This window comes from Zalophus californianus, chromosome 16, assembly GCF_009762305.2.
Source record: "Zalophus californianus isolate mZalCal1 chromosome 16, mZalCal1.pri.v2, whole genome shotgun sequence".
Classification (NCBI taxonomy): Eukaryota; Metazoa; Chordata; class Mammalia; order Carnivora; family Otariidae; genus Zalophus; species Zalophus californianus.
In genome coordinates this window covers 48,401,074-48,426,650 of record NC_045610.1, presented here as the reverse complement: position 1 = coordinate 48,426,650, position 25,577 = coordinate 48,401,074, and the positions used below count along the sequence as shown (strand labels likewise).

General features: G+C 39.7%; 1 protein-coding gene across 9 annotated transcripts in view; it reads left to right on the top strand.

The window, feature by feature from the left end:
* The window catches only part of BPTF (bromodomain PHD finger transcription factor), a 148,124-nt gene that overhangs the window by 26,150 nt on the left and 96,397 nt on the right, over positions 1-25,577 (top strand). For all 9 annotated transcript variants that reach the window (XM_027625141.2, XM_027625144.2, XM_027625142.2 and 6 more), the window contains exons 2-3: positions 13,744-14,566; positions 24,557-24,780. In XM_027625141.2, the coding sequence (XP_027480942.1) occupies positions 13,744-14,566; positions 24,557-24,780 (1,047 nt within the window). The remainder of the gene's footprint in view (positions 1-13,743; positions 14,567-24,556; positions 24,781-25,577) is intronic.

Genomic DNA, 25,577 nt, shown 5'->3' with positions numbered 1-25,577 from the left:
GTAGAAATATACATATTGTTATATCTGTAATTAGTTTTGTAAATCTTTTCACTTATACCATGGAATCTTACTATATCTAAATAAAATTGTCCATAAAAATACCTGCTCTCATGGAGCTTTTAGAGACCCATGGACTTTAAAAGTTAGTTTTGTATTTACCTGCCTTTTCTTTCTTGTGTATGATAATTTATCTGTTGATTGAGTTGGATTTTTTAGAAATGAAATTGTATCATCTGCAAACATAAATCGTGCAGAAATCTTATGTTTATATCTCCTTTTTTCTCTTTTCAAATTGCATTGCCTACTCCCTCCAAAACAATGTTGTAATGCTGGGCATCTTTGTGCTTTCCAAATTTAATGGACTGATACTAATACTTTACTTTCAATTGTTATGCTGGCTGGTGGGTCGAGACCTTTGTGTTGAGTATATTCACCTATTTCTCTTGGCTTTCTCTCTGAGATTTTTTTAAAATTTTTTATTGTTATGTTAATCACCATACTGAGATTTTTTTTCTTAAGTCAGATGTAGCTGTTGTATTTTCTCAGATGTCTTCCTAGCTTCTTTTGAGATAATTGTGTAATTTCTTATTATTGATTGATTTTCTGTTTTTTTTTTTAATTCAGTTTTGGTGATCAGTAATTTTGTAACAAACATTCCTTCACCCAGGATTTATACTTTATTAGCATTCTTTTAATAGCCTTTGTACCTATGGCAAGTTCCCCTTTGTCATCACCAGTTTAATTTGTTGTGCTCTGTCCTACTTTCTTCTTTTTTTATTCTCTTTCTTTTTAATTTTAATTCCAATATAGTTAATATATAGTGTTATATTAATTTCCGGGGTACAGTATAGTGATTCAACACTTCTGTACATCACCCAGTGCTCATCGATAAGTGCCCTCCTTAATTCCCATCACCTGTTTATCCATCCCCTCACCTACCTCCCCTCTTGTAACCATCAGTTTGTTCTCAATAGTTAATTTTTTTTTTTTTTTTTTTAGAGAGAGAGAGAGGAGGGCAGAGGATGAGGGAGAGAGAGAATCTTAAACAGGCTGCACACTGGGCTTGGAGCTGACTTGGGGCTTGATCTCACAACCCCGAGATCATGACCTGAGCTGAAATCAGGAGTCAGACGCTTAACCGACTGAGCCACCCAGGTGCCTCTTTTTTGTTTTGTTTTTTAAATTCTACATATGAGTGAAATCATGGTATTTGTCTTTCTCTGACTTATTTCACTTAACATTATAATCTCTAAATCCATCCGTGTCGTTGCAAATGGCAAGATTTCATTCCTTTTTATGGCTGAATAATATCCTATTTTTTTCTTGATCACGTTAGTTCTAGTTTAAATAGACCGTATAGGTTACCTCTGTCCTCTCCTGATTCTTCTACTTCCTCTTTGTACCCTTTTGAATTTGCAACCTGCACTGCGTGTAACTGTTTACTCAGTCTACTAGATCTGCTAAGGACATAAAGAAGTGTCGTAAGTCTCCTGCTCTAATTCTGTTTTTGTCCATTTCTTCTTGGATTTCTTACAGTTTTGCTTTATATAGATTGATGGCAATTTATTTGGTTTATTACTTCATGCAGCAACCTTTTTTTAAAAGATTTTATTTTTATAATCTTTACACCCAATGTGGGGCTTGAATTTACAACCCCAAGATCAGTTGAGTCGCATGCTCAACTGAGCCAACCAGGCGTCCGCTGTTCATTTTTAAATACTGTATGGTATTTCATTATATCTATCCATTTAATACTGATGAATATTTAGGTTATTTTCACTTTTGATGGCTTCTTCAGAGCATCAATTCATACATCTGTGTGTAAATATATGGATTTCTATTTTGATGCTTACTTTTTTTTTTTTTAAAAGATTTTCTTTATTTGACAGAGAGAGACACAGCAAGAGAGGGAACACAAGCAGGTGGAGTGGCAGAGGGAGAAGCAGGCTTCCCGCGGAGCAGGGAGCCCGATGCGGGGCTCGATCCCAGGACCCTGGGACTATAACCTGAGCCGAAGGCAGACGCTCAACAACTGAGCCACCCAGGCGCCCCAGATGCTTACATTTTTATATCAGTTTTAATGGAATTCTTGTTTTGTTGGAAACCCATAGAAAATATTTTTAATACTTTGCAATTGTTTAAAGAGAGAGGGTACTAAATATATTTTAGCTTTGTGTTAATAACCCAGTGTGGTTGTTATTTGAATTCCAGTCTTTGTGCAGTAGTCCCTAGATGTTATTTCTAGACCAAGGCTGTCCAGTAGACCTTTCTGTGATGATGGAAATGTTCCTTGTCTGTACTATCCAGTGTGGTAGCCACTAGCTACCTGTGGCTATTAAGTACTTGAAATGCTGGCTCTTGTTAAAACTTTTGCTTTCAGGGCTCATATTTCCTAACCTTGTCATTGATCTCCTTTATCTGCTGTTTCTCCCACCTGCACAAAGAGCATTTGTTATTTCTCAAATGCCCTTTTGCTGAGAGGTCGACTCCCGTGGTTTTTAACGAGAGGAAGTCTAATGCAAAGAGCACAAGCTTAGGAGACAGGTGGATTTGTGGTTGGGTTTGTTTTTTTTTAAGATTTTATTTACCTGAGAGAGAGAGAGAGAGAGAGAGCGAGCATGTATGTGAGTGGGTGTGGGGACTTGGGGGTGGAGTAGAGAGAGAGAGGGACAAGCAGACTCCGTGCTGCGTGATGCGGGGCTCAATCCCACGACCCTGATATCATGACCAGAGCTGAAATCAAGTCGGATGCTTAATTTACTAAGGCACCAGGCGCCCTGAGGTGGGTTTGTGTTTTAGTTTTTTCTCAGTGATACTTGCTGTGTTACCTTGGACAAGGGATTTAGCCTGCCTTTCTTTTTTTTTTTTTTTAAAGATTTTATTTATTTATTTGACCAGAGAGAGACACAGCGAGAGAGGGAACACAAGCAGGGGGAGTGGGAGAGGGAGAAGCAGGCTTCCCGCGGAGCAGGGAGCCCCACGCGGGGCTCAATCCCAGGACCCTGGGATCATGACCTGAGCCGAAGGGAGACGCTTAATGACTGAGCCACGCAGGCGCCCCTGATTTAGCCTTTCTATATGCATCTTTATTTTCAGTTTTTTAAATTATTTTTATTTATATTAAATTTTTTAAGATTTTCTTTTTAAGTAACCTCTACACCCAAGGTGGGGCTCAAACTCACAGCTCTGAGACCAAGAATCACATGCTCCACCAACTGAGCCAGCCAGGCGCCCCTCTACATGCATCTTTAAGAGGATAGAATTTAGTACCTATTTCATGGAGTTGATCTGAAGATAAAATGATATAAAGCATTTAAATGTGCTTAGCACAATTCCTGTTGGAAGCCCTCTGTGAAAGCTAGCTGCTGTTTTTCATATTATTACTGTCACGAAAGGATAGGGAATGGAGACAAATGGAATGTACTCACTGGAAGAGCACAGCCTTGTGAATAATAATCTTGAAACTGGGTTGGGACACTATTCCAACTGAAACTAGCTAGTTGTGTCCCCCCGCCCTCCCCTTTTTTTAAAGTAGGTTCTGCACCCAGTATGGGGCTTGAACTCATGACCTTGAGATGGAAAGTCACATGCTTTACCCACTGAACCAGAATGGGACACTATTCCAGATGAAAGGGGGAATCCTTGTTATTTATGACAAATGAGTTCCATAATTTTTAAAAGATGACTAGTGAATGTAGGTGACTTATTTTTGTTAAGCCATTTATAGTTTATGTGTAACTGTATATTAAATAGATTTTATTAGATCTGGAGTATTAACTTCTGATGAAAATGATCTTCCTTCATCCCTTATACCAATACTGAGTGTCCATCTTTCTCTCAGATATGCTGATTAGAAATAGATATTACATTTTTTCCTCTAGAAACACACATTGTATAGAGACTTAATGTAAATGTTCTTAGAATTAATATAAAAATTTATAAACCAAATTTTGAAAAATCTACAGTGGCATCAGGGTTTTAATCTTGGCATGACTTCGCCTCTGGACCTCCTCCTTCTGCAAGTAGTGTTGCTTCTGGGTGTCATTAGTTGAACAAATACTTTTTAGTTAGGTTTGTGCTTTAAGGAAGTTAACAAATAAGCTGGGGACACATGAATGATTGCCTGTAATATAAACATACTCCAGCTACAATGAAGAGCTATACAAAGTGCCAGAGAAGCACAGTTCTAGCAGGCACAGGAGAGAAGAGGTGACATTTGATCAGAGCCTTAGAAAAGGTCGGGGATTTCTCACAAGTTGAACAAATTAAGGCATTTTCTTTTTAGAATGTATAGAGAAGGGTGTGTGTGTGTGTGTGTGTGTGTGTGTGTGTGTGTTTAATTAAAAAAGAAATTAGGGGAGCGTGTCTGGGTCAGTCGGTGGAGCATCTGACTCTTGATCTTGGGGGTTGTACATTCAAGCCCCATCTTGGGTGTGGAGATTACTTTAAATCCTTTTTTTTTTTTAAAGATTTTATTTATTCATTTGTCAGAGAGAGAAAGCGAGCACAAACAGGGGAGCGGCAGCCAGAGGGAGAAGCAGGCTCCCTGCTGAGCAAGGAGCCCCATTGGGGGACTCAATCCCAGGACCCTGGGATCATGACCTGAGCCGAAGGCAGATGCTTCACCAACTGAGCCACCCAGGCATCCCTTGATTACTTAAAATCTTTTAAAAGAGAGAGAGAAATTAGCCAAACAAATGCAGATTGTGCCCGCAGTGCGTATTTTAAAAACCCAGGTATGTAGAAAAGGGCCCTTGAGCAACAGTTAACACTTGGTGAGTACTGTTGACTGGTTCTTCCAGAGAGTTAGAAGAGAAGCATCCCTGCAGACTCTAGTAAGTTAGACTTCTATTATGAAATACTAAAGAGTGGAAAGTTTTGGAAGTGCCAGTTCATTTTTTTTTTAAAGTGTCTATACATAGTAACACAGTTTTTCTGTTAAGGTAGTAACATATCTCCTGGGCCAGAATCTTTGTTATTCAGTCAAGAAATTCTCTTCTTTGACTGTGCTAGAAATTCATGGACAAATTCTTGCTCTTTGGTTCTCTTCCCGCCCCCCCCCCCCGAATTGACGCAGACCACTTTCCATCCTTAGCATTTTCTTTTTTGTAGGCTTATTAATGTCTTTGATTAGGCTTCAGCTTTCTTTGACATCAGTCCTATTCTAGTCTTGCCTTCTGAGACAACCCCTTAGTTTTTCTTTTTTTTTTTTTTTTAAGATTTTATTTATTGGGGTGCCTGGGTGGCTCAGTTGGTTAAGCGACTGCCTTCGGCTCAGGTCATGATCCTGGGGTCCCGGGATCAAGTTCCACATCGGGCTCCCTGCTCAGCAGGGAGTCTGCTTCTCCCTCTGACCCTTCCCCCTCTCATGTGCGCGCGCGCGCTCTCTCACACTCTCTCTCTCTCTCTCTCTCATTCTCGCTCTCTCAAATAAATAAATAAAAGCTTTTAAAAAAAAGATTTTATTTATTAAATTGACAGAGAGAGCACGAGAGCAGGAACACAAGCAGGGGGAGTGGGAGGGAGAAGCAGGCCTCCCGCCGAGCAGGGAGCCAATGTGGGACTCTATTCCAGGACCCTGGGATCATGACCCGAGCCAAAGGCAGACGCTTAATGACTGAGCCACCCAGGCGCCCAACCCCTTAGTTTTTCTTGCCTGAGTTTCCACGAAAGCCTTACTTTCTGTTTGATAGGAGAAATATCCAATTTCTGTAAAGCAGTAGTTTTCAAATTTCGCTGCACAAGGGAATTACCTGGGGAGAAAGATAAAAATACAGATTACTGAGCTTAACCTGGGTTTCTGTAAATTTGGGTTGTATGTTGGCCCTCTACTTTTAACAGCTTACTGTGTGACTTCGCTGCATCTCCAGTTTTATGATGGACTATTTCAGGCAGCTTCTCAAACTTTAATGAGCATATGAATCACCTGAAGATTTTTTTTTTTAAAGATTTTATTTATTTGACAGAGAGAGACACAGTGAGAGAGGGAACACAAGCAGGGGGAGTGGGAGAGGGAGAAGGAGACCTCCCGCAGAGCAGGGAGCCCGATGTGAGGCTCGATCCCAGGACCCTGGGATCACGACCTGAGCTGAAGGCAGGTGCTTAATGACTGAGCCACCCAGGCACCCCAATCACCTGAAGATTTTGAGAAACTGCAAATCCTTATGTAGTAGACCTGGGGCCTGAGCTTCTGAATTTCTTGCAAGCATCATAGCTGATGCCAGTCACATTTTGAGTAGCAAGGTTTGAAGGTGCTTTTTGGAATTAGTGAATTTCATCTGATGTGTATTAATTATTGCTTGTCTGGATCTCAGAGGGATAGCCTTTCTACGTTCTAGGGCAGTGGTTCTTAAAGTGTAGCTTCAGACCAGCACAGTTGGCATCACCTGGGAATTGTTAGAAATGCACATTCTGAGAATCTTTTCTAGACCTATTAAATCAAACTATTTTAATCAGAATCAGCTCTCTAGGTGATTCTGCTGTACGAAGTTTGAGGAGCACTGTTCCAGGAGTTCTCGTAGTGAGGAGTAAAAGCACATTTCTAACATCTGCAGATAATGTAGAGACATAATTTTCTTGTGTAATTGTGTGGGCTAGCACTTAAAAACTACTAATTTTTTCAGTAAATATCATGTATCTTACTGTGTGCCAGCCCCTATTGATAGCAACAAACAACATAGAGAAAACTCCCTGCCTCTAGGGAGATTTCATTCTTGTGGTTATGTTAAATACTACTTCATGTACCTATATGTATGTATGTATATTTATGTATCTCCCCATAAGCAGTAGATAGAACTGTTCTGCATGGTTTCAAGTTGTTCATCCTTTTGTAGCAATTTTTTGTTTGTTTCATGGTGTTTTTTTTTTTAAGATTGATACATGCTGACATATGAAGCCCTAAATTACTCAAGACTGCTCTATAGAATCCTATCAGATGAATGTTCCACAATTTAATTTTTCCCCTCTTGATGTACATTTTGGTTGTTTCTAGTTGGGTTGGCTGTTTATTTGCTTTTTAAACAATACCAGATATTCTGCACATACATGAGGAAGGTTTCTCTGGAGAAGTGACGACTGCAGCAGCATGTTTTAAAAGCTGACAGAATAGAATAGATGGTATTAGGATAGAAGAGAAGATGTTATTCAAGCTCTATTACAAAGCTGTAATCATCAAGACAGTATGGTACTGGCACAAAAACAGACACATAGATCAGTGGAACAAAATAGAGAACTCAGAAATGGACCCTCAACTCTGTGGTCAACTAATCTTTGACACAGCAGGAAAGAATATCCAATGGAAAAAAGTCTCTTCAACAAATGGTATTGGGAAGATTGGACAGCCACATGCAGAAGAATGAAACTGGACCATTTCCTTACACCACACACAAAAATAGACTCCAAATGGATGAAAGACCTAAATGTGAGAGAGGAGTCCATCAAAATCCTAAAGGAGAACACAGGCAGCAACCTCTTCGACCTCAGCTGCAGCAACTTCCTAGACACGTTGCCAAAGGCAAGGGAAGCAAGGACAAAAATGAGCTATTGGGACTTCCTTCAGGATAAAAAGCTTTTGCACAGCAAAGGAAATAGTCAAAAAAACCAAGACAACCGACAGAATGGGAGAAGGTATTTGCAAATGACATATCAGATAAAGGGCTAGTATCCAAAATCTATAAAGAACTTATCAAACTCAACACCCAAGGAACAAATAATCCAATCAAGAAATGGGCAGTAGACACAGACAGACACTTCTGTAAAGAAGACATCCAAATGGCCAACAGACACACGAAAAAGTGCTCAACATCACTAGGCATCAGGGAAATAAAAATCAAAACCATAATGAGATACCACTTCACACCAGTCATAATGGCTAAAATTAACAAGTCAGGAAATGACAGATGTTGGCAAAGATGCGGAGAAAGGGGAACCCTCCTACACTGTTGGCGGGAATGCAAGCTGGTGCAGCCACTCTGGAAAACAGTATGGATGTTCCTCAAAAAGTTGAAAATAGAGCTACTCTACGACCCAGCAATTCACTACTGGGTATTTACTCCAAAGATACAAATGTAGTGATCCGAATGGTTTTTTGTGTTTTTTTTTTTTTAATACAGGAAAATTAGGGGTGCCTGGGTGGCTCAGTCATTAAGCATCTGCCTTCGGCTCAGGTCATGATTCCAGGGTCCTGGGATCGAGCCCCGCATCGGACTCCCTGCTCAGTGGGGAGCCTGCTTCTCTGTCTCCCACTCCCCCTGCTTGTGTTCCCTCTCTTGCCGTGTCTCTCAAATAAATAAATAAAATCTTTAAAAAAAATACAGGAAAATTAATACAATTTGTCTGCTAGATATCAGTGTTGAAAACGATGAGTGTAATCTTCAGTGGCACATTATAAATACATTTTTATGAATAGTTGAAAGGACTCATTAATACTAATGGTTGACAGTTGAGGGGCTTATGTGGTTTAATTTTGAGTTTTCTTTTTATGTACTCTTATCTGTGCTCAGTTCTGTAAACCTGAATCTTTGAATTTTGCATAATCTTATGTTTGTGTTCATATAAAATCATCAGTAAGCCATTAGTAGGAGCATCATTTTATTGATTTGAATATTGTTTCATATGTGTGCATAGATACCTGCCCAATATTTTTCTTTTAAATTATTAAAATAAAAATACATGCGTGTGATATTGAAAAATGTAAAAAAGTAAAAAAAATAGTTTTTTTTCTGTCCCCCAGTTCTCAGAAACTACTTTAAAAAGATTTTTTTAAAGATTTATTTATTTATTTTTAGAGAGAGAGAGAGAGAGAGAGAGAGTGTGTGTGCGCGCGCACGCTCGAGCAGGGGCGGGGCAGAGGGAGAGCATCTTCCACCAGACTCCTTGCTGAGCGCCGAGGCTGTGGCAGAGCTGGGTCTCACAACCCATGAGATCATGACCTGAGCCGAAACCAAGAGTCCGACGCTTAACTGAGCCACCCAGGTGTCCCTAAGAAGATTCTTAAATGACTTCTTAGGTATATATATATTATCCTTATCCCCTATTTTTTTCCTTTTGTTTCTAATTTCTTTTCTCAGTGACATTCTTTTTTTTCTTTTCATTTTTTTAAATTAAGTTTTATGCCCAGTGTGGGGCTTGAACTCACAACCCTGAGATCAAGAGCCTCATGCTCCATGAACTAAGCCAGCCAGGTGCCCCTCATTGACTTTCTATTCATTGTTCTTTTTTCTCCATTACTGGCTTTTTTCTTCATTTAATAATGTATCTTTAAGATTTTTCATTTCAGGGCGCCTGGGTGGCTCAGATGGTTAAGCGTCTGCCCTTAGCTCAGGTCATGATCCCAGGGTGCTGGGATCGAGTTCCACATCGGGCTCCCTGCCTGCTTCTCCCTCTGCCTCTCTGTCTGTCGTGAATAAATAAATAAAATCTTTAAAAAACATAAAAATAAAAAAATTTTTCATTTCAGATATATGAATTTTACATTGTTCTTTTCAACTGCTAGATTGGATTACATTGTGTAGATTATCATAATTCATAATTCATTTAAGTATTGATGTATATTTAGGTTAAAAAGAAAAAAACACAAAACCTTGACTTCTACAAACTGTTGCTTTAAATTTTTTTGTACTTGAATGTGTGTGTGTATCTGTAGGATAAATTCTCAGAGGTTGAATTTTCGGGTCAAAGGGTTATACATTCAGATAGATTTTGCCACATTGCCCTTTAAAAAATTGAAACAATTTATACTTTTCCAATAATGCTTCAGAGGGAACTGATCTATATTTAATGTTAACCTTCAAAAGTGCTCACACTTTCAGGATGTATATGACTATAGTCATACTTTGAATAGAAGCTACTTTGTGGTTTCCAGCTAGATGTGTAGGATGTAGAATTTATGGGCCTTTTTCTCCTTTTACCTCTAACACCAACAGAAAATGAACAGACTTTAGCTTATAAATACAAAGTTAAATGAACTGTTAAAGATCAGATCTATACAATGGTTGTCCAAAATCTTTCAGAATGTATGAAAGCTGATGCTTTAAACTTAGACATTACGGGCGTGTGGGTAGCTTGTGGGTTAAGTGTCCGACTCTTGATTTTGGCTTAGGTAATGATCTCAGAGTCATCAGATCAAGCCCTGCATTGGCCTCTGTGCTGGGCGTGGAGCCTGCTTAAGATTCTCTCTCCCCCTCCCTCTGCCACTCTCCCCCCTCTAAAAAAATAACTAAAAAAATAAAATTAGACATTAAATTTAGACAGTATTTCTGTTACTGTTTTACACATAGATTACTATCAGCGTTTTTTTTTAACATTAACTGCTTTCATTGATAGACTTTAAATAGTAATTTATTGTGTTTCTCATTATAAAAAGCCTACTGGATACACTGTCAGATACTTTTTAACGGGTACTCTTATTTGCGAGTGATAGAAAACCAACATGTTCACTTAAGCGCAAGGGAAATGGTTTTGGTTTCTGTAGCTGTGAGAACTGAAGGATACATTCCACCAAGGGCTCAAGAATTATCAGTGATTATATATCTTACTTCCGCTTCTGTCCATCATCCTGATTCCCTTCTTCCATGATGGGTTAGCCACGGACAGCTCTGGCCTCCTTCATGGAAAGAAAGGGCTTCAGAGCACTTCTCACTTAACAAGATGAATATAACATCCCGTGCATAGAGTCTTGCTGGGCTGCCCTGGGGCCTATCTCCATGCCAGTGATGAGGAGATGGAATACTGTGACTGGGGGGCCTCAGCAGAATCACGTGGTGTGGGGGAAGGGAAATTCTCCATGGGGAATGATGCTGGGCAAATACTTACTAATAAAAGAAATATGCCAGATTCTCTTTGGCATAAGAGTTAGGTGTTCAGCTGGGGAGATGGAGTAGATAACATGAAAAGGTAAATTATAATATAAGATAACATGGTTTGAAGAAGGCTTTGGGAATTCAGAAGAGCCTGGGGAGGTTAGAAAAGCTTTTGAAGGAAATGGTAACTTACGGAGTTACATCTCAAGGTGGTGGTGGTATATTCCACACCTGTTGATTTCTTTCTTCATAAGGTCACTTGTATCCATCTTTTTGTTGTTCTCACAGCCCCTCAGTTCTCACTGAATCCCAGCCTTCATCTTATGGTTAATTGCAGAAGATGCCCTGCTTCTGGTTTCATTCTATGCAGTGAAGCCAGAGAAGTCTCTCTGGAACATTCAACCCTTTGCCCTGTTTAGAAAACCTGTAACAACCCTCATTACTGCCAGTATAAAGTACTACTATACAGACTCCTAAACCTAACATTTAAGGACATCTACATTCTCCTGGTCCTAGAACTGCTTTTCCAGCCTTTCCTTCTGTGATTCTTTACTTGGATACTCTTTGACAGCATTTTGTGTAAACATCTGAGAGGAATGCAGGGACTGTTTCTATAAGCAGTTTTGTCTCTGCTGACTTGTGTTTCTTCTCTTATTTGAGGGAATTCCTCTAGTTTTAGTCTTCCTTTTACTCCTTTCTCATTTATATTTATGTAGTAGGTCCTAAATAATTTCCAGGAGACAGTAAAATGGACTGGATTACCCATCGTGGTGCTTACTATCATGGTGATTCTGTGATTTAATTGAGTCTGTGAAAACTGCATCTGTGTAGATGGTGTCACTTCTGAGAAGTTTGCTGAGATGTAGGCTCCTTTCTCGCTATATAGGCTCACCAGCAATGTCTGGCCCAGGGTGATCCCTTGGACTTTTTTCTGCAGAAAGTAATGGGTGTATTTTTATTTGGAAAATCTTTTCAGTGAATGAATATTGGGTGTACATGTATAAATTAAAATATCTTGGCCCTTTATATTCTTTAACATACTTTTTTCTCCTTATACCGTACACCCTTTTAGTGTGCAGATAATGAGACAAAGCCAGAAGTGAGGGCTCAGGAATGGGGGAGGGAGCAGGTAGTTAAAAGAGTTTACCAGTAACCCAAAATCATGATTGATGAAAGTTAATTGTACAAAAATGAATTTAATGTTAATTGATTTTGTTAGAATTATTTCTGATATTTAATTTTTTTGTTTTTAAAAAATATTTATTTGTCAGAGAGAGAGAGAGCGTGCTCACAAAGCAGGGGGAGCGGCAGGCAAGAGGGAGAAGCAGGCTCCCCGCTGAGCAAGGAGCCCAATGCAGAACTCCATCCCAGGACCCTGGGATCATGACTTGAGTCGAAGGCAGTGCTTAACTGACTGAGCCATCCAGGCATCCTTCTTTCTTTTTTTTTTTTAAAGATTTTATTTATTTATTTGACAGAGACACAGCGAGAGAGGGAACACAAGCAGGGGGAGTGGGAGATGGAGAAGCAGGCTTCCTGCTGAGCAGGGAGCCCGATGCTGGGCTTGATCCCAGGACCCTGCGATCATGACCTGAGCCAAAGGCAGACGCCTAACCGACTGAGCCACCCAGGCACCCCAGGCATCCCTATTTCTGATATTTAAAAATACATTTCCTGTTCTGTAAACATTATTGGAAAGTATAATAATGATAATAATAGTAATAACAGACATAGCAGTTTAGGAGCAACCTGTTTCTTTTTTTAACTTTTTTTTTTTTTAAGATTTTATATATTTATTTGAAAGAGAGAGACAGTGACAGAGATAGCGAGAGAGGGCCCAAGCGGGCGGTAGAGGGAGAAGCAGCCTCCCGCTGAGCAGGGTGCCCAACTTGGGGCTTGGTCCCAGGACCCTGGGACCATGTCCTGAGCCAGAGACAGATGCTCAACCAACTGAGCCACTGAGGCACTGCAGAAACTTGTTTCTTTCAATAAGTTTTCTTACTTATATAGCAGGGCTTATTAAAATACCTCATAGACTCATTCAGAGAATTAAAAGATCTGTATGTTTGGTACAAAGTTCTCAAATGTGCTAAATATTGATACATTTATATGCATATATTATATATTCTTGGACATCACATTTCATAAATTGGGGAACAGGCGCCTACAGTTGTTTGCTAAAAAATATACATAGTCTGTTGCCCGTTTCCTACCTGAGCCTCCCTTTTTCCTTCTCCCAGCACTGGGACTCTCCCCTCCTACTTCCTCCTTCCTTTCTGTTTCAGTCCTAACTTTGTGCTTCACTGTGGAACTCCCCTGATATGTGGCTCTCAGGAAGCATTTCTGGCAGAGGAAAAGGGGTGCTTCACCAGAGAACTTCCTGTCTGGTTGTTGAGAGGCAGGCATTTCTGTATCGCAGCAGACACAGTATGAGCTCTGTTGTGCCTCTTATCTTACATTGGGATGTTTTTTCTCATTTATGTTCTTTTCACATCTTTCATAAACACAGTTATTTTTTATCATGGTTACCTCTACACCAGTTAACCCCTCTAGATAATTGAGAGCTGATGATAATTGAAAATTTTTTACTTGTAGTTTGTAATATAATGGGAAAACGTCAAATTCAGATTTTTTATAGACTTAAAAATTAGAGGTAAATCATTACTTATTGGTATTATTTTAACTTGACAGTTATTAGAAAAATAGAAGTATGCTTATCTATTTTTGAGGTATATGTCCAGATAGGAAAAACTAGAAAACTCTTAGTTTTTAGAAATGATGTACTGATTTGTGGGGCACCTGGCTCGCTCAGTTGGAGGAACATGTGACTCTTGATCTCAGGGTTGTGAGTTCGAACCCCTCTTTGGGTGTAAAGATTACTTAAATATTTTTAAAAAAAGAAACGATGTACTGTTTTGTAATTATGCCATTTCTTTCTTTACAGGTAGGCGAAAACCAAGAGTACATCGGCCTCGTTCTCCAATATTGGAAGAAAAAGACATCCCACCCCTTGAATTTCCCAAGTCCTCTGAGGATTTAATGGTGCCTAATGAGCATATAATGAATGTTATTGCCATTTATGAGGTACTGCGGAACTTTGGCACTGTTTTAAGGTTATCTCCTTTTCGCTTTGAGGACTTTTGTGCAGCTCTGGTGAGTCAAGAGCAGTGCACACTTATGGCAGAGATGCACGTTGTGCTTTTGAAAGCAGTTTTGCGTGAAGAAGACACTTCGAATACTACCTTTGGACCTGCTGATCTGAAAGATAGCGTTAATTCCACGCTGTATTTCATAGATGGGATGACGTGGCCAGAGGTGCTGCGGGTGTACTGTGAGAGTGATAAGGAGTACCATCATGTTCTTCCTTACCAAGAAGCAGAGGACTATCCCTATGGACCAGTAGAGAACAAAATCAAAGTTCTGCAGTTCTTAGTCGATCAGTTTCTTACCACAAATATTGCTCGTGAGGAATTGATGTCTGAAGGGGTGATCCAATATGATGACCATTGTCGGGTTTGTCACAAACTTGGGGATTTGCTTTGCTGTGAGACATGTTCAGCAGTATACCATTTGGAATGTGTGAAACCACCTCTTGAGGAGGTACCAGAGGATGAATGGCAGTGTGAAGTCTGTGTAGCACATAAGGTGCCTGGTGTGACTGACTGTGTTGCTGAAATCCAAAAAAACAAACCATATATTCGACATGAACCTATTGGATATGACAGGAGTCGGAGGAAATACTGGTTCTTAAACCGAAGACTCATAATGTAAGTAAATCTGGTCTTAATTTTTGTATGTATTTAAAATTAAGCCAGTTTCCTTCATGACTGATATAATAGAGCTATGCTGCTGATGTCATATAAACCTTTGTGATTTAATAATGAGTTACATAGTTAAATAATTTCTAACTTGAAGAAATAAATGCATTAAAAGTTTCTTCAGTTGCAAAGAAAGAAAAATTTATGAAAAACACATTACACACCAGTCTATTAATTGCCTGGTGGGGTGAGAATTAGAATTATTCCAAGGCAGATGCCACTGTGGGCCCTTCCCTGGTTATGTTCCCTACAGCCTATCCTGAGGTAATCTCTGCCCTAATTTTGGTGTTAGGATTTTCTTGCTTCTCTTTTTAGTTTTGCTATATCTGTACGTGAAATGGACTGGCAAGAACAAACCGGCTGTCTTATGAAAGATCAGTTTTGTCATTATTAGTTGTAGTCTTGCAGGAAAAGATAAGCTCAACAGACTCATGTTCATAGGCTTCTGCTTTTCTGAGGGTTTTTAGGGGGCTCTTCCAGGCAGGTCAGTGGGAAGGTTAGGGGGCAGTCTGGAAAAGCAGAGCATGTACCTCAGTCAGATGTTGGGCAGGGTTGTAGTGGGGACTTGGTTTTGACATCTTGTGGAAATATAATCAGAGGTAGTGGGCTACTTTGTATTTCCAGCTTTTGAAGTCTTCAAAGCCTTCTTTCAGCTCTCAGAATTAGGTCAAATCAGAAAATCTGTGGTGGGATGAAATCAGAGTAGGGCATGGAGAAGAGAGCAGGAACTTCATCAGTACCTGGGCAAGCAAGCCAGGTAGAGAGAAGAATCTTAGTTGGGCTCACCCTTTGATTATAAAAATGGTACAGAGTAAGCAGAGATCTTCTGAGTTGTTTGTGCAGTTGTCTTCTTGCAGTGTTGCTGTTGAGAAGTCTGAATTCGGTCATTGATTGTGACTGGTTTGGACTTACCTGGAAGCTTGTGGAACCTTCTCTTTGCTTGTAGTGTTCTGCAGTTTTAAAGTGGTATGGCTTTGTGTGAGTCTTTTTTCATCCACTGGGTGTTTGGTGGGTACTTTCAATCTGGCAGTTGAGTCCTTCAGTTGAGAATTTCTCTTGAGGACTTCCTCCACCCCTTTTCCCCGTTGTATTTACCTTGTGCCATTATTTTATCAAACACTGGACTTCCTATTTTGGTCTTCTGATTTTCTTATCTTTTTTCTCCAGTTTTCCTCTTTGTCTTTGTTCTTCTTTGGGGTGTGAGTGAGTGAGTGAGTGAGTGAGTGTGTGTGTGTATGCGGTGTTACTCAGTTTTTCTAGATTTCCTTATCTTAGTCTTCCAGTCCTACTATTTAGTTTTTCTTTTCTGCTATCATATTTTTATTTTCTAAGAGCTCTTTTGGTCTTAGAATCTTCCTCCTTTAAAAAAGTAATAAAATCCTGTTTTTGTTTCGTGGATATAATAATTTTTTCTCTTTTCTGAGGATATCAATGATGCTTTTGTGTGTATGAGTGTGTGTGTGTGTGTGTGTGTGTGCGTGCGTGTGTGTGCACGCGCGTGCATTTTCCCCTCTTTGCATAATCTCTGTTTCTTCTGTTGCTTCTTCCTGGGATTTGTTTTGGTCTCTTCCATCCTCAGATTATTAATTCAAAATTTTCTGATCCTGATTAACATTGTGGTATTATACAGCTGATTGGAAGCTCTGAGCAAGTGGGTGGGCCTTATCAGTTTTGAGCTTAACCACTGGGTGATTTTCTTAATCTATGTTATTGGGCATCACTGATGTCACTCACTATTTTTAGTCCTTTTTCTTGAGCTGGTCAGATGGCCCAGAGAGGCCTTTTCTGGTGTCCTACTTGGCACATGAAGATCTGACTGGTTTAGCCAGTCAGATTGGGCTTTCTTGGCTCCTGTAACAGCAGTTATCACTCGTCCGTTTGCTTTCCTGCTTCCAAATTTTGTTTCTTGCCTCTGCTCTTTTCTCTATCCTTGTGAGTTTAATGTTTTAAAAAATACTTTCTTTAGCCCCTTGGTGGTTGATTTTCTGTACAGTAGTACCTTTGTTCATACCTGAGCAGAGGACTGGTGTCCCCTAGTCCAGAGAACTTCAGTGTTTACTTCCTTTGGGAGACTAAGCCTTTAGTGGCTGAAGAGTATAGGTGTAGGTGGTCAAGGGATCTGCTCATTAAGCAGCTTTCAAGCAGTTCTCTGCTGTAGATACCATTTTTAGTGTCTTTTGGGGATTGTGATTATTTTATATATTTTATATATATCTCAGCATCACCCTTTTGGTTTGGGATTGGGCTTTCTTGGCTCCTGTAACAGCAGTTATCACTCGTCCGTTTGCTTTCCTGCTTCCAAATTTTGTTTCTTGCCTCTGCTCTTTTCTCTATCCTCGTGAGTTTAATGTTTTAAAAAATACTTTCTTTAGCAGTTCTAAGAGGGTTTCAGGAGGGAGCAAAATGAGATGTTTGGATTTAGTCTCTTACCTTAATTCAGAAACTGATAAGAGAAAGAGTATATGAACTTTTAAAATGTATATTTTGCATCTTTTGATTTGGATCAGTTATTTTTATATTTTATTTTTTTTTTAAATATTTTATTTGAGAGAGAGAGAGAGAGAGCATGAGTCGGGGAGCGGGGGAGCCAGGTTGGGCAGAGGGAGAGAGAGAGAAGTAGACTCCTCCCTGAGCAGGGAGCCTGATGTGGGACTCGATCCCAGGATCCTGGGATCATGACCTGAGTTGGAGGCAGATGCTTAATCAGCTGAGCCACCCAGGTGCTCTGGATCAGTTATTTTTAAAAATTTGTGTAATTTTTGTCTTGCCCCCCCTACCTCCCAAATATCTAGTCATGGTGTTTTATCATGCCATCTTTTTGACCTCTTGCTATGGAGGTGGTAGCGTGGAAGCTTTTTGTTGGCGAGGTCATTACAGTTGGTGAGATCACTGTAACCATGTTTTGGTTTGAAGTTTAATGCTCTATTTCATTTTAAGTGAAAAGTCAGTGACATTGCCCATCAGGGAGCCTAGTGCTTGTCCTTTTCTATAGACATTCAGCAGTTAACAGACCATGTTCATACTCAGTCTCTAAGGCCCTCTCGAAAGGGCTCAGAGTCCTTGGGACCGCTGTGAACAAATTAGGAAGTAAGTGAAATTTATTCTGTGCTCCTATTTTCCCTTCCTATACTTCCCTTCCCTATCCTGCCCTTCCTCATCCTTTGGGATGTTTATTCTCCCTGCTTCTCACTTCCTTCTCCGTCCAGTCCTTTTGGGCCAGAGAGATGCCAGAGGCGCTTTGTCCAAATATTGATAGGCCTTGACATTTATTACAATATAATTGTAAGGTCTGGGCCTAGGTTTTAGGGACTTGAAGGTGGAACCAGTAGGTGGTGGACTAGTAATGAATAGCCAGCAACATTTATTGAGCACTTAATATATGCCTCATAGTGTTCTAAGCATTTTATTTACATTTTTTTCATTAATCCTTGCAAAAACCCAGTAATGTACGTGTTTTTTTTGTCTGCATTTTATAGATGAAGAGACTAAAGCTCAGGTTAAATAACTTGCCCTAGGGCTTGCCCAAGACTGTGGCTATTAGTAAGTGAGACCTGGAATTTTTTCTCAGAACCTGTTGATAAGAATATTTTCAGTTAACAGATTTTATACTGTAGGGCGCCTGGGTGGCTCAGTTGATTAAGCGACTGCCTTCGGCTCAGGTCATGATCCTGGAGTCCCGGGATCGAGTCCCACATCGGGCTCCCTGCTCAGCAGGGAGTCTGCTTCTCCCTCTGACCCTCTTCCCTCTCGTGCTCTCTATCTCTCATTCTCTCTCTCAAATAAATAAATAAAATCTTTAAAAAAAAATAAAAAAAAATTTTATACTGTAGTCTAGTTTCCAAGGCATCATCTTGAGATGTCTGTGACTTACATTGTTTTAGTTGTTAAAATCAATGCTTATGACTGGGGGTGGGGGTGGGTGGAGATAGTTTAATGACTTTTGCTGTACCTGGACTGGATATTTTTGAGATCTTTAAAAATTTGAGACAAAGACACTTTTTGAAAATATAAGTGGCATTCTAAAAAAGTTCTATTCCCTGATAAATCAGTATTAGTATTTAAAACAAAACTCAGGCAAGTAGGAGAGAAGATTCTTTAAATGTAGTTAAATGTGTGTAAACCTTTGTAATTACATCAGAGGACTTGTTACCTTTGAAGCACCTGTCGATGGATTTTTGATACATTTGAGGAGATGAAATAATCTACTTTTCTAAATTGAACAGTAAAATTCTTTAAGTTCTATATTTGGTAGTGAAACTATTCATTTGATTTATTTTCTTTGAAAGCTTTACTCATTCCCTGAAATTGCCTTTCTTTTTTTTTTTAAATATATATATATTTTTATTAAGTAAACTCTACTCTAATGTGGGGCTTGAACTCATGACCCCAAGATCAAGAGTTGCATGCTCTACCTACTGAGCCATCCAGGTGCCCCTGAAATTGCCTTTCTTGATGCATAATAAAGTATACAAAGTTTAGTGAAGATTTCAGACAGATAAGGATGTCTTTTTCTCATGCTGTGATTTTTTACTATTATTTTTATAAAGTCAAAAAACTTTAAATATCATTGTTAGTGGTAATTAAGTGTTCCTTGTCAATAATTTCAGTAAATCAGAAAGATTTTACATCTTTTTAAAAGTTAGATTAGGGGCGCCTGGGTGGCTCAGTTGGTTAAGCGGCTGCCTTCGGCTCAGGTCATGATCCTGGGGTCCCAGGATCAAGTCCCACATCGGGCTCCCTGCTCGGCAGAGAGCCTGCTTCTCCCTCTCCCTCTGCCTACTTGTGCTCTCTATCTCTCTGTCAAATAAATAAATCTTTAAAAAATAAATAAAAGATTAAAACAATTTCAGTTTGATGCCCTCTTGTGGTAGATTATATGTGGACTCCTGGTGAAACTTTTGAAGTCTTGTAAATTGTTCAGTTGACAGTATGGGGATTTGGTATACGCTCTCCCTGGAACCTTAAAATGAGGAGTCGGTGGACCTATTGCCCAAGGGGGAAGTGTGGGGTAGTGAACAATTTATTTATTTATTTTTATTTTTTTTAAAGATTTATTTGAGAGAGAGAGAATGAGAGATAGAGAGCATGAGAGGGAAGAGGGTCAGAGGGAGAAGCAGACTTCCTGCTGAGCAGGGAGCCCGATGTGGGACTCAATCCTGGGACTCCAGGATCATGACTTGAGCCGAAGGCAGTTGCTTAACCAACTGAGCCACCCAGGCGCCCCAGTGAACAATTTTTTTAAAGGATTTATTTATTTATTTGAGAGAGAGCATGTGCTCACATGTGTGTGTAGGGGGAGAGGGAGAAGGAGAGAGAAACTCATGCAGACCCCGTGCTGAGCACAGAGCCCAACTTGGGGCTTGATCTCACAGCCCTGACGTCACAACCTGAGCTGAAACCAAGAGTTGGACGCTTAACCAGCTGTGCCACCCAGGTGCCCCAGTAGTGAACGGTTTTTAATTGCAGTGCTAGCAGTTTATAGAAACTAAGTTTTTCTGCTACTGCTTTTATTTGTTTAATATTCATTTAAAAATAGGTTATTTGTATAGATTAGTGAAGCATCTAATAAAGGAAAGGTTTTTACCTGAATCTACCTGAGGAACCAAAATGCTGAGCAATCAACTTAGAGATTCAGTATATATAAGAAGGCCAATCTTTTTTTTTTTTTTTTAAAGATTTTATTTATTTGACAGAGACTGCAAGAGAGGGAATACAAGCAGGGGGAGTGGGAGAGGGAGAAGCAAGCTTCCCACTGAGCAGGGAGCCTGATGCAGGGCTTGATCCCAGGACCCTGGGATTATGACCTGAGCCGAAGGCAGATGCCCAGTGACTGAGCCACCCAGGTGCCCCTTTTTATTCTTTTTTTTTAAAGATTTTATTTATTTATTTGAGAGAGAGAGAGAGAATGAGTGATAGAGAGCACGAGAGGGAAGAGGGTCAGAGAGAGAAGCAGACTCCCTGCTGAGCAGGGAGCCCGATGTGGGACTCGATCCTGGGACTCCAGGATCATGACCTGAGCCGAAGGCAGTCGCTTAACCAACTGAGTCACCCAGGCGCTACTCTTAAGTTTCTGTGGGTTTGTTTAAAAATGAAACTTGAAACTTATTGTTAGTCATTAACCTCCTACTTATCTTGCATGAGTAAAAGCCAAACAAACTTTAAAATGGAGACCTATAATATTTATGTTTGCTCTTAATTATATTTTTGGCAAATGTTTTCATTCCAACCTGCTTTCCCCTGCCACCTGTGAGCTCCTTTGAGCTGATTAGTGTCTTTAGGAAAGCCAGGCCAGTTTGGGTGTATAGAAGGAACATTGCAGGCACTGTGGGAACAGAGCTTCTATAGAAACCACATTCTAACCCCAAACCAAATATATATACAAATCAATGTATATTTGTATAGGAAAGCTCTTGTCACTTTTATGATTAGAACAAATAATTTTGATTATATAAACTGTGTAAATGTGCCTCAGTCCACAAGGATTAGGACAGCTTTTCATGGGGCACCTGACTGGCTCAGTCAGTAGAACAAGCGACTCTTGATTTCAGGGTCATGAGTTTGAGCTCCACGTTGGGCATAGACATTACTCAAAAAAACCCAACAAAACAGCTTTTCTTTGAAAACATTAACAGTTGTTCACTCTGTTTTGTTACTTTATGCTTTTAACAAATTTGTCCTTCTACAGCTTCAAGAAGAAAAAACTGTCAGTGTTGTATGATCTTTGATGAAAAGAATAAAAAATAGTTTTCGGGTGCCACATTTGTAGAGGGACAATGAGGGGAAGAATATCAGGGTTGTGAGGACTGGAAAATGTACTATAAGAAATGGTTAAAGTATTTGAGCATGTTTGGCCTGAAAAGAAAAAACAGTAAAATTGTAGATGTTGTGAATGATTTGAAGGACTGTGTGTGGAGGAGGTGTTAAGTTTATTTCACATAACTCCAGCAGGCAGAACCAGGACTAATTGGTGGAAACACTAGGTTTGTGTCATCTCATTAAAAGGAAGAACTTTCTGGGGCGCCTGGGAGGCTCAGTTGGTTAAGGGTCTGACTCTTGATCTCACCTCAGGTCTTGATCTCAGGACTGGGAGTTCAAGCCCCATGACCTTAAAAAAAAAAAAAAAGGAGAAAGAACTTTCTGCTATATGAAGTAGCGAGTTCTCTTTTAAGATGAAAATTAAGATTAAAATTGAAATTAAGGGGTGCCTGTGTGGCTCAGTCGGTTGGGCATCTACCTTTGGCTTAGGTCATGGTCCCGGGGTCCTGGGATCCAGCCTCTCATCAGGCTCCCTGCTAGGTAGAGAATCTGCTTTTCCCTTTGCCTTTCCCCCCTGGCTTGTGCTCTCTCTCTCTCTCGCTCACTCTCTCTCTCTCTCGAGTAAATAAATAAAATCTTTAAAAAAAAAATTGAAATTAAGTAGCCTGTTTAGATAGAAATTATGCAAATGACAGTATGGATTAAATCAGCTATTAGGAACCCTTTCAATAGTATGTGAATTACTTGAAAAAATGGACAGAATGTCCATTTAATTAAGTTTGCTCCCATACCATCTCATTTTCATGTTGAAATCTTACACTTGTAAATTATGTTTCTATCCCAAAAATGTTTTTATGCAGAATGTTCTTGTTTCATTGAAATTTATAGATATTTCTGAGTAAAGAGGAAAAAGCAAAAGTAAAAGAAAGAATTCAAGATCTTTATAACAAGTGAATCCTTAAGATTGATTTTTTTAGAACATAGAGAACCAGGCTGTCCTGTAACTTTTATGCTCAAAGCTCAGTAAGTGCTTTCTGATTTGATATTGTCACTTAATTAGATTTTTGATATGGTATTGCCTTTTAAACGTATTTTATTATTAGTCTTTTTGATTAGAGGACTCTGACGTCAATCTTTAACATTGTAAATTGGAATAAAACTATTGTCATCACTGAGTCATAAGAAGTTAGAAATACCCATTATAGAGAGTAATCGAGAGCAGGTTTTAAAGAAAATGATTTTCAGCAATTTTTGTAAAAAGCTTCTAACAGAAGCAATATACAAATTTCATATGTCAGATGCTGATTTGAAAGCGAAAAATGAGGGGCGTCTGGCTAGCTCTGTGGGAAGTGCATGCAACTCTTGATTTCAGGGTCGTGAGTTTAAGCCCCACCTTGGAGGTAGAGATTACTCAAGTAAATAAAAAAAAAAAAAGAACTTCAAAAAAAAAAAAAAGCAAAGTGAGATAACATTCATTAATTTGTTTTTTTCATTTTTGATAATTTTGATACCCATTTATTTATCCATGACTTAATATGTCCCTCCTTTCTTCAGAATTACTGAATGACTCGTTCTTGAAATTCTGCTCAATTTTTATTTATTTACTTCTGTAATAGTAACAATAATATTTTATTTTTATTGATTACTAACAATGTGCCTGGTTGCTACAATCTATACCTTATTTATTTTATTTTTTTACAATCTGTGCCTTATTATAATACCTTTAATTCTTACAGTGGCCCTGAAGGAGTTACTATTATCCCCATTTTATCAGCAAGGTAAATAAAATGGCTCAGAGACTCAGAGAGGTTGTGTCTTGTCCACTTTTGCATATCTCATAAATGCCTGGGCCCATTTTAAAGCCAGATCTTTCTTAAAGCCCAGTTCTTTCAGTTCTGTGAGTTTGCTGTTGAGTAGACAGGAAAGTTAGACTCTCTCATCAGGTACCTCATACATGCTCCTGAATTCCTTTTGAATGAGAGAAGAAATACCGTCACACGTATTTCTGAAAGTCCGGTCCTAGGCATGAATTTACCTTGTGTTTTTAGTTGAAGTCTACGCCTGCATCACAAGTGAATGGGACCTTTGGAGAGATGCAAGCAGGACAGAGAGCTGCTCCTCTTCTCTCCAGTTTGAACTTTGTCCATAAGAAAGGGAGAGGAAACATCGCTCATTGAGATGACTCTCCTTCAAGGACCAGAATTTAGCAGAGCATTTATATCATGTTGATGGAAATGTTCTAAACTGAATTGTAGTGTCAGGCTGCTCTGTGCCTGCCATGCACTGACCATAATTTAAATATTTCTGGTTAAAATTCCATTCATGTGGTTATAGTGATCTCAAAGTCAACCGAAGTATAAGCAAGACTGTCCCCCACCAAGTACTCACATACTCTGAAGTTTGAGGTCCTGTTTCTGTGTCATGTTTTTAGATATTTCTTTTTTTTAAGATTATTTTTTTATTTCAAAGAGAAGGAGCGTGCACGTGAGTAGGGTGAGTAACAGAGGGAGAGGGGAGAGAGAATCCTCAATCATACTCCCCACTGAGCAAGGAGCCTGACACAGGCCTCAGTCCCAGGGCCCTGAGATCATGACTTGAGCGGAAATCAAGAGTTAGATGCTCAACCGACTGAACCACCCAGGCACCCTTAGATATCTTTCTTTGCTGCTATACTAATTCTTCTCTCTACCCACTACTTTTGTTTTTTAAAGATTTTATATTTTATTTTTATTTTGAGAGAGAGAGCGAGTGGGGAGGGGCAGAGAGAGAGAGAGGGAAAGAGAGAGAATCCCAAGCAGGCTCCGTACTGAGCACAGAGCCCAATGTGGGGCTCAGTCTCACGACCCTGAGATCATGACCTGAGCTGAAATCAAGAGTTGGATGCTCAACTGACTGACTGAGCCACCCAGGCGCCCCCCAACCTCTCTCCCCACTGTTACTCACAGATTATTTTATCATAAGCTGCTGTGGGGTAGGAAAGCAAAATAATGAGAGATTGCTCAATTAAAGTAAAAGTAACTTGAGTTAGAATGAGACTTGAGGGGATTTCTTGTGAGCAAATATACTGAGCTTTAGTGGGCAGACTTTGTGTTACATATTCTAACTTTCCCTGGATAGATGGCAGTTGTCAAATCAGTGCCGTTATGTCTAACATAGAAATGTTTTTGTACTTCTTTTAAACAGAGAAGAAGATACAGAAAATGAAAATGAGAAGAAAATTTGGTACTACAGCACAAAGGTCCAACTTGCAGAATTAATTGACTGTCTAGATAAAGATTACTGGGAAGCAGAACTCTGCAAAATTCTGGAAGAAATGCGTGAAGAAATCCACCGGCACATGGACATAACTGAAGACTTGACCAATAAGGCTCGGGGCAGTAACAAATCCTTTCTGGCGGCAGCTAATGGTGAGAAGGAAATTTTCTCAATTAATTGTTATTAAATTTGAGATAAACTCTTAGTATGAAATCACTGCAAAATTTTGAAAATATTAAAATTTCAAATTACATATATTTTAATTCTCTGTATTTTTTCTTTTTAATGATTTTATTTATTTATTTGAGAGAGAGAGCCAAGAGAGCACAAGCAAGGCGGGGCAGAGGGAGAGGGAGAAGCAGACCCCCTGCTGAGCAGGGAGCCCGACATGGGGCGATCCCGGGACCCTGGGATCATGACCCGAGCCGAAGGCAGATGCTTAACTGACTGAGCCACCCAGGTGCCTCAGTTTTCTGTATTGTCCTTTTCCTAAGGAATTTTGTTCATCCCAACATAAATTAGGGGATTCTATGCATTCTAGCGTTTTCTATCTTTCCTTGGTCATTACTGATCTTCCCCCAGTTGTTTTTTTCTTTAATTTAGGTATCTTATTTATTAGAGAGAGAGAGAGAGCATGAGTGGGGTGAGGAGCAGAGAGGGAGAAGCAGACTCCCCGCTGACCAGGAAGCCCGACTCAGGGCTTGATCCCAGAACTCCGGGATCATGACCTGAGCCAAAGGCAGATGCTCAAGCGACTGAGCCACCCAGGTGCCCCACGAATCCTGCCTTTAATTATGAGAAATCGTATTCTTTTAAAAGATACTCTTTGCGGTGTGCCTGGGTGGCTCAGTCGTTAAGCATCTGCCTTAGGCTCAGGTCATGATCCTGGGGTCCTGGGATCGAGTCCCGCATCGGGCTCCCTGCTCAACGGGAAGCCGTCTTCTCCCTC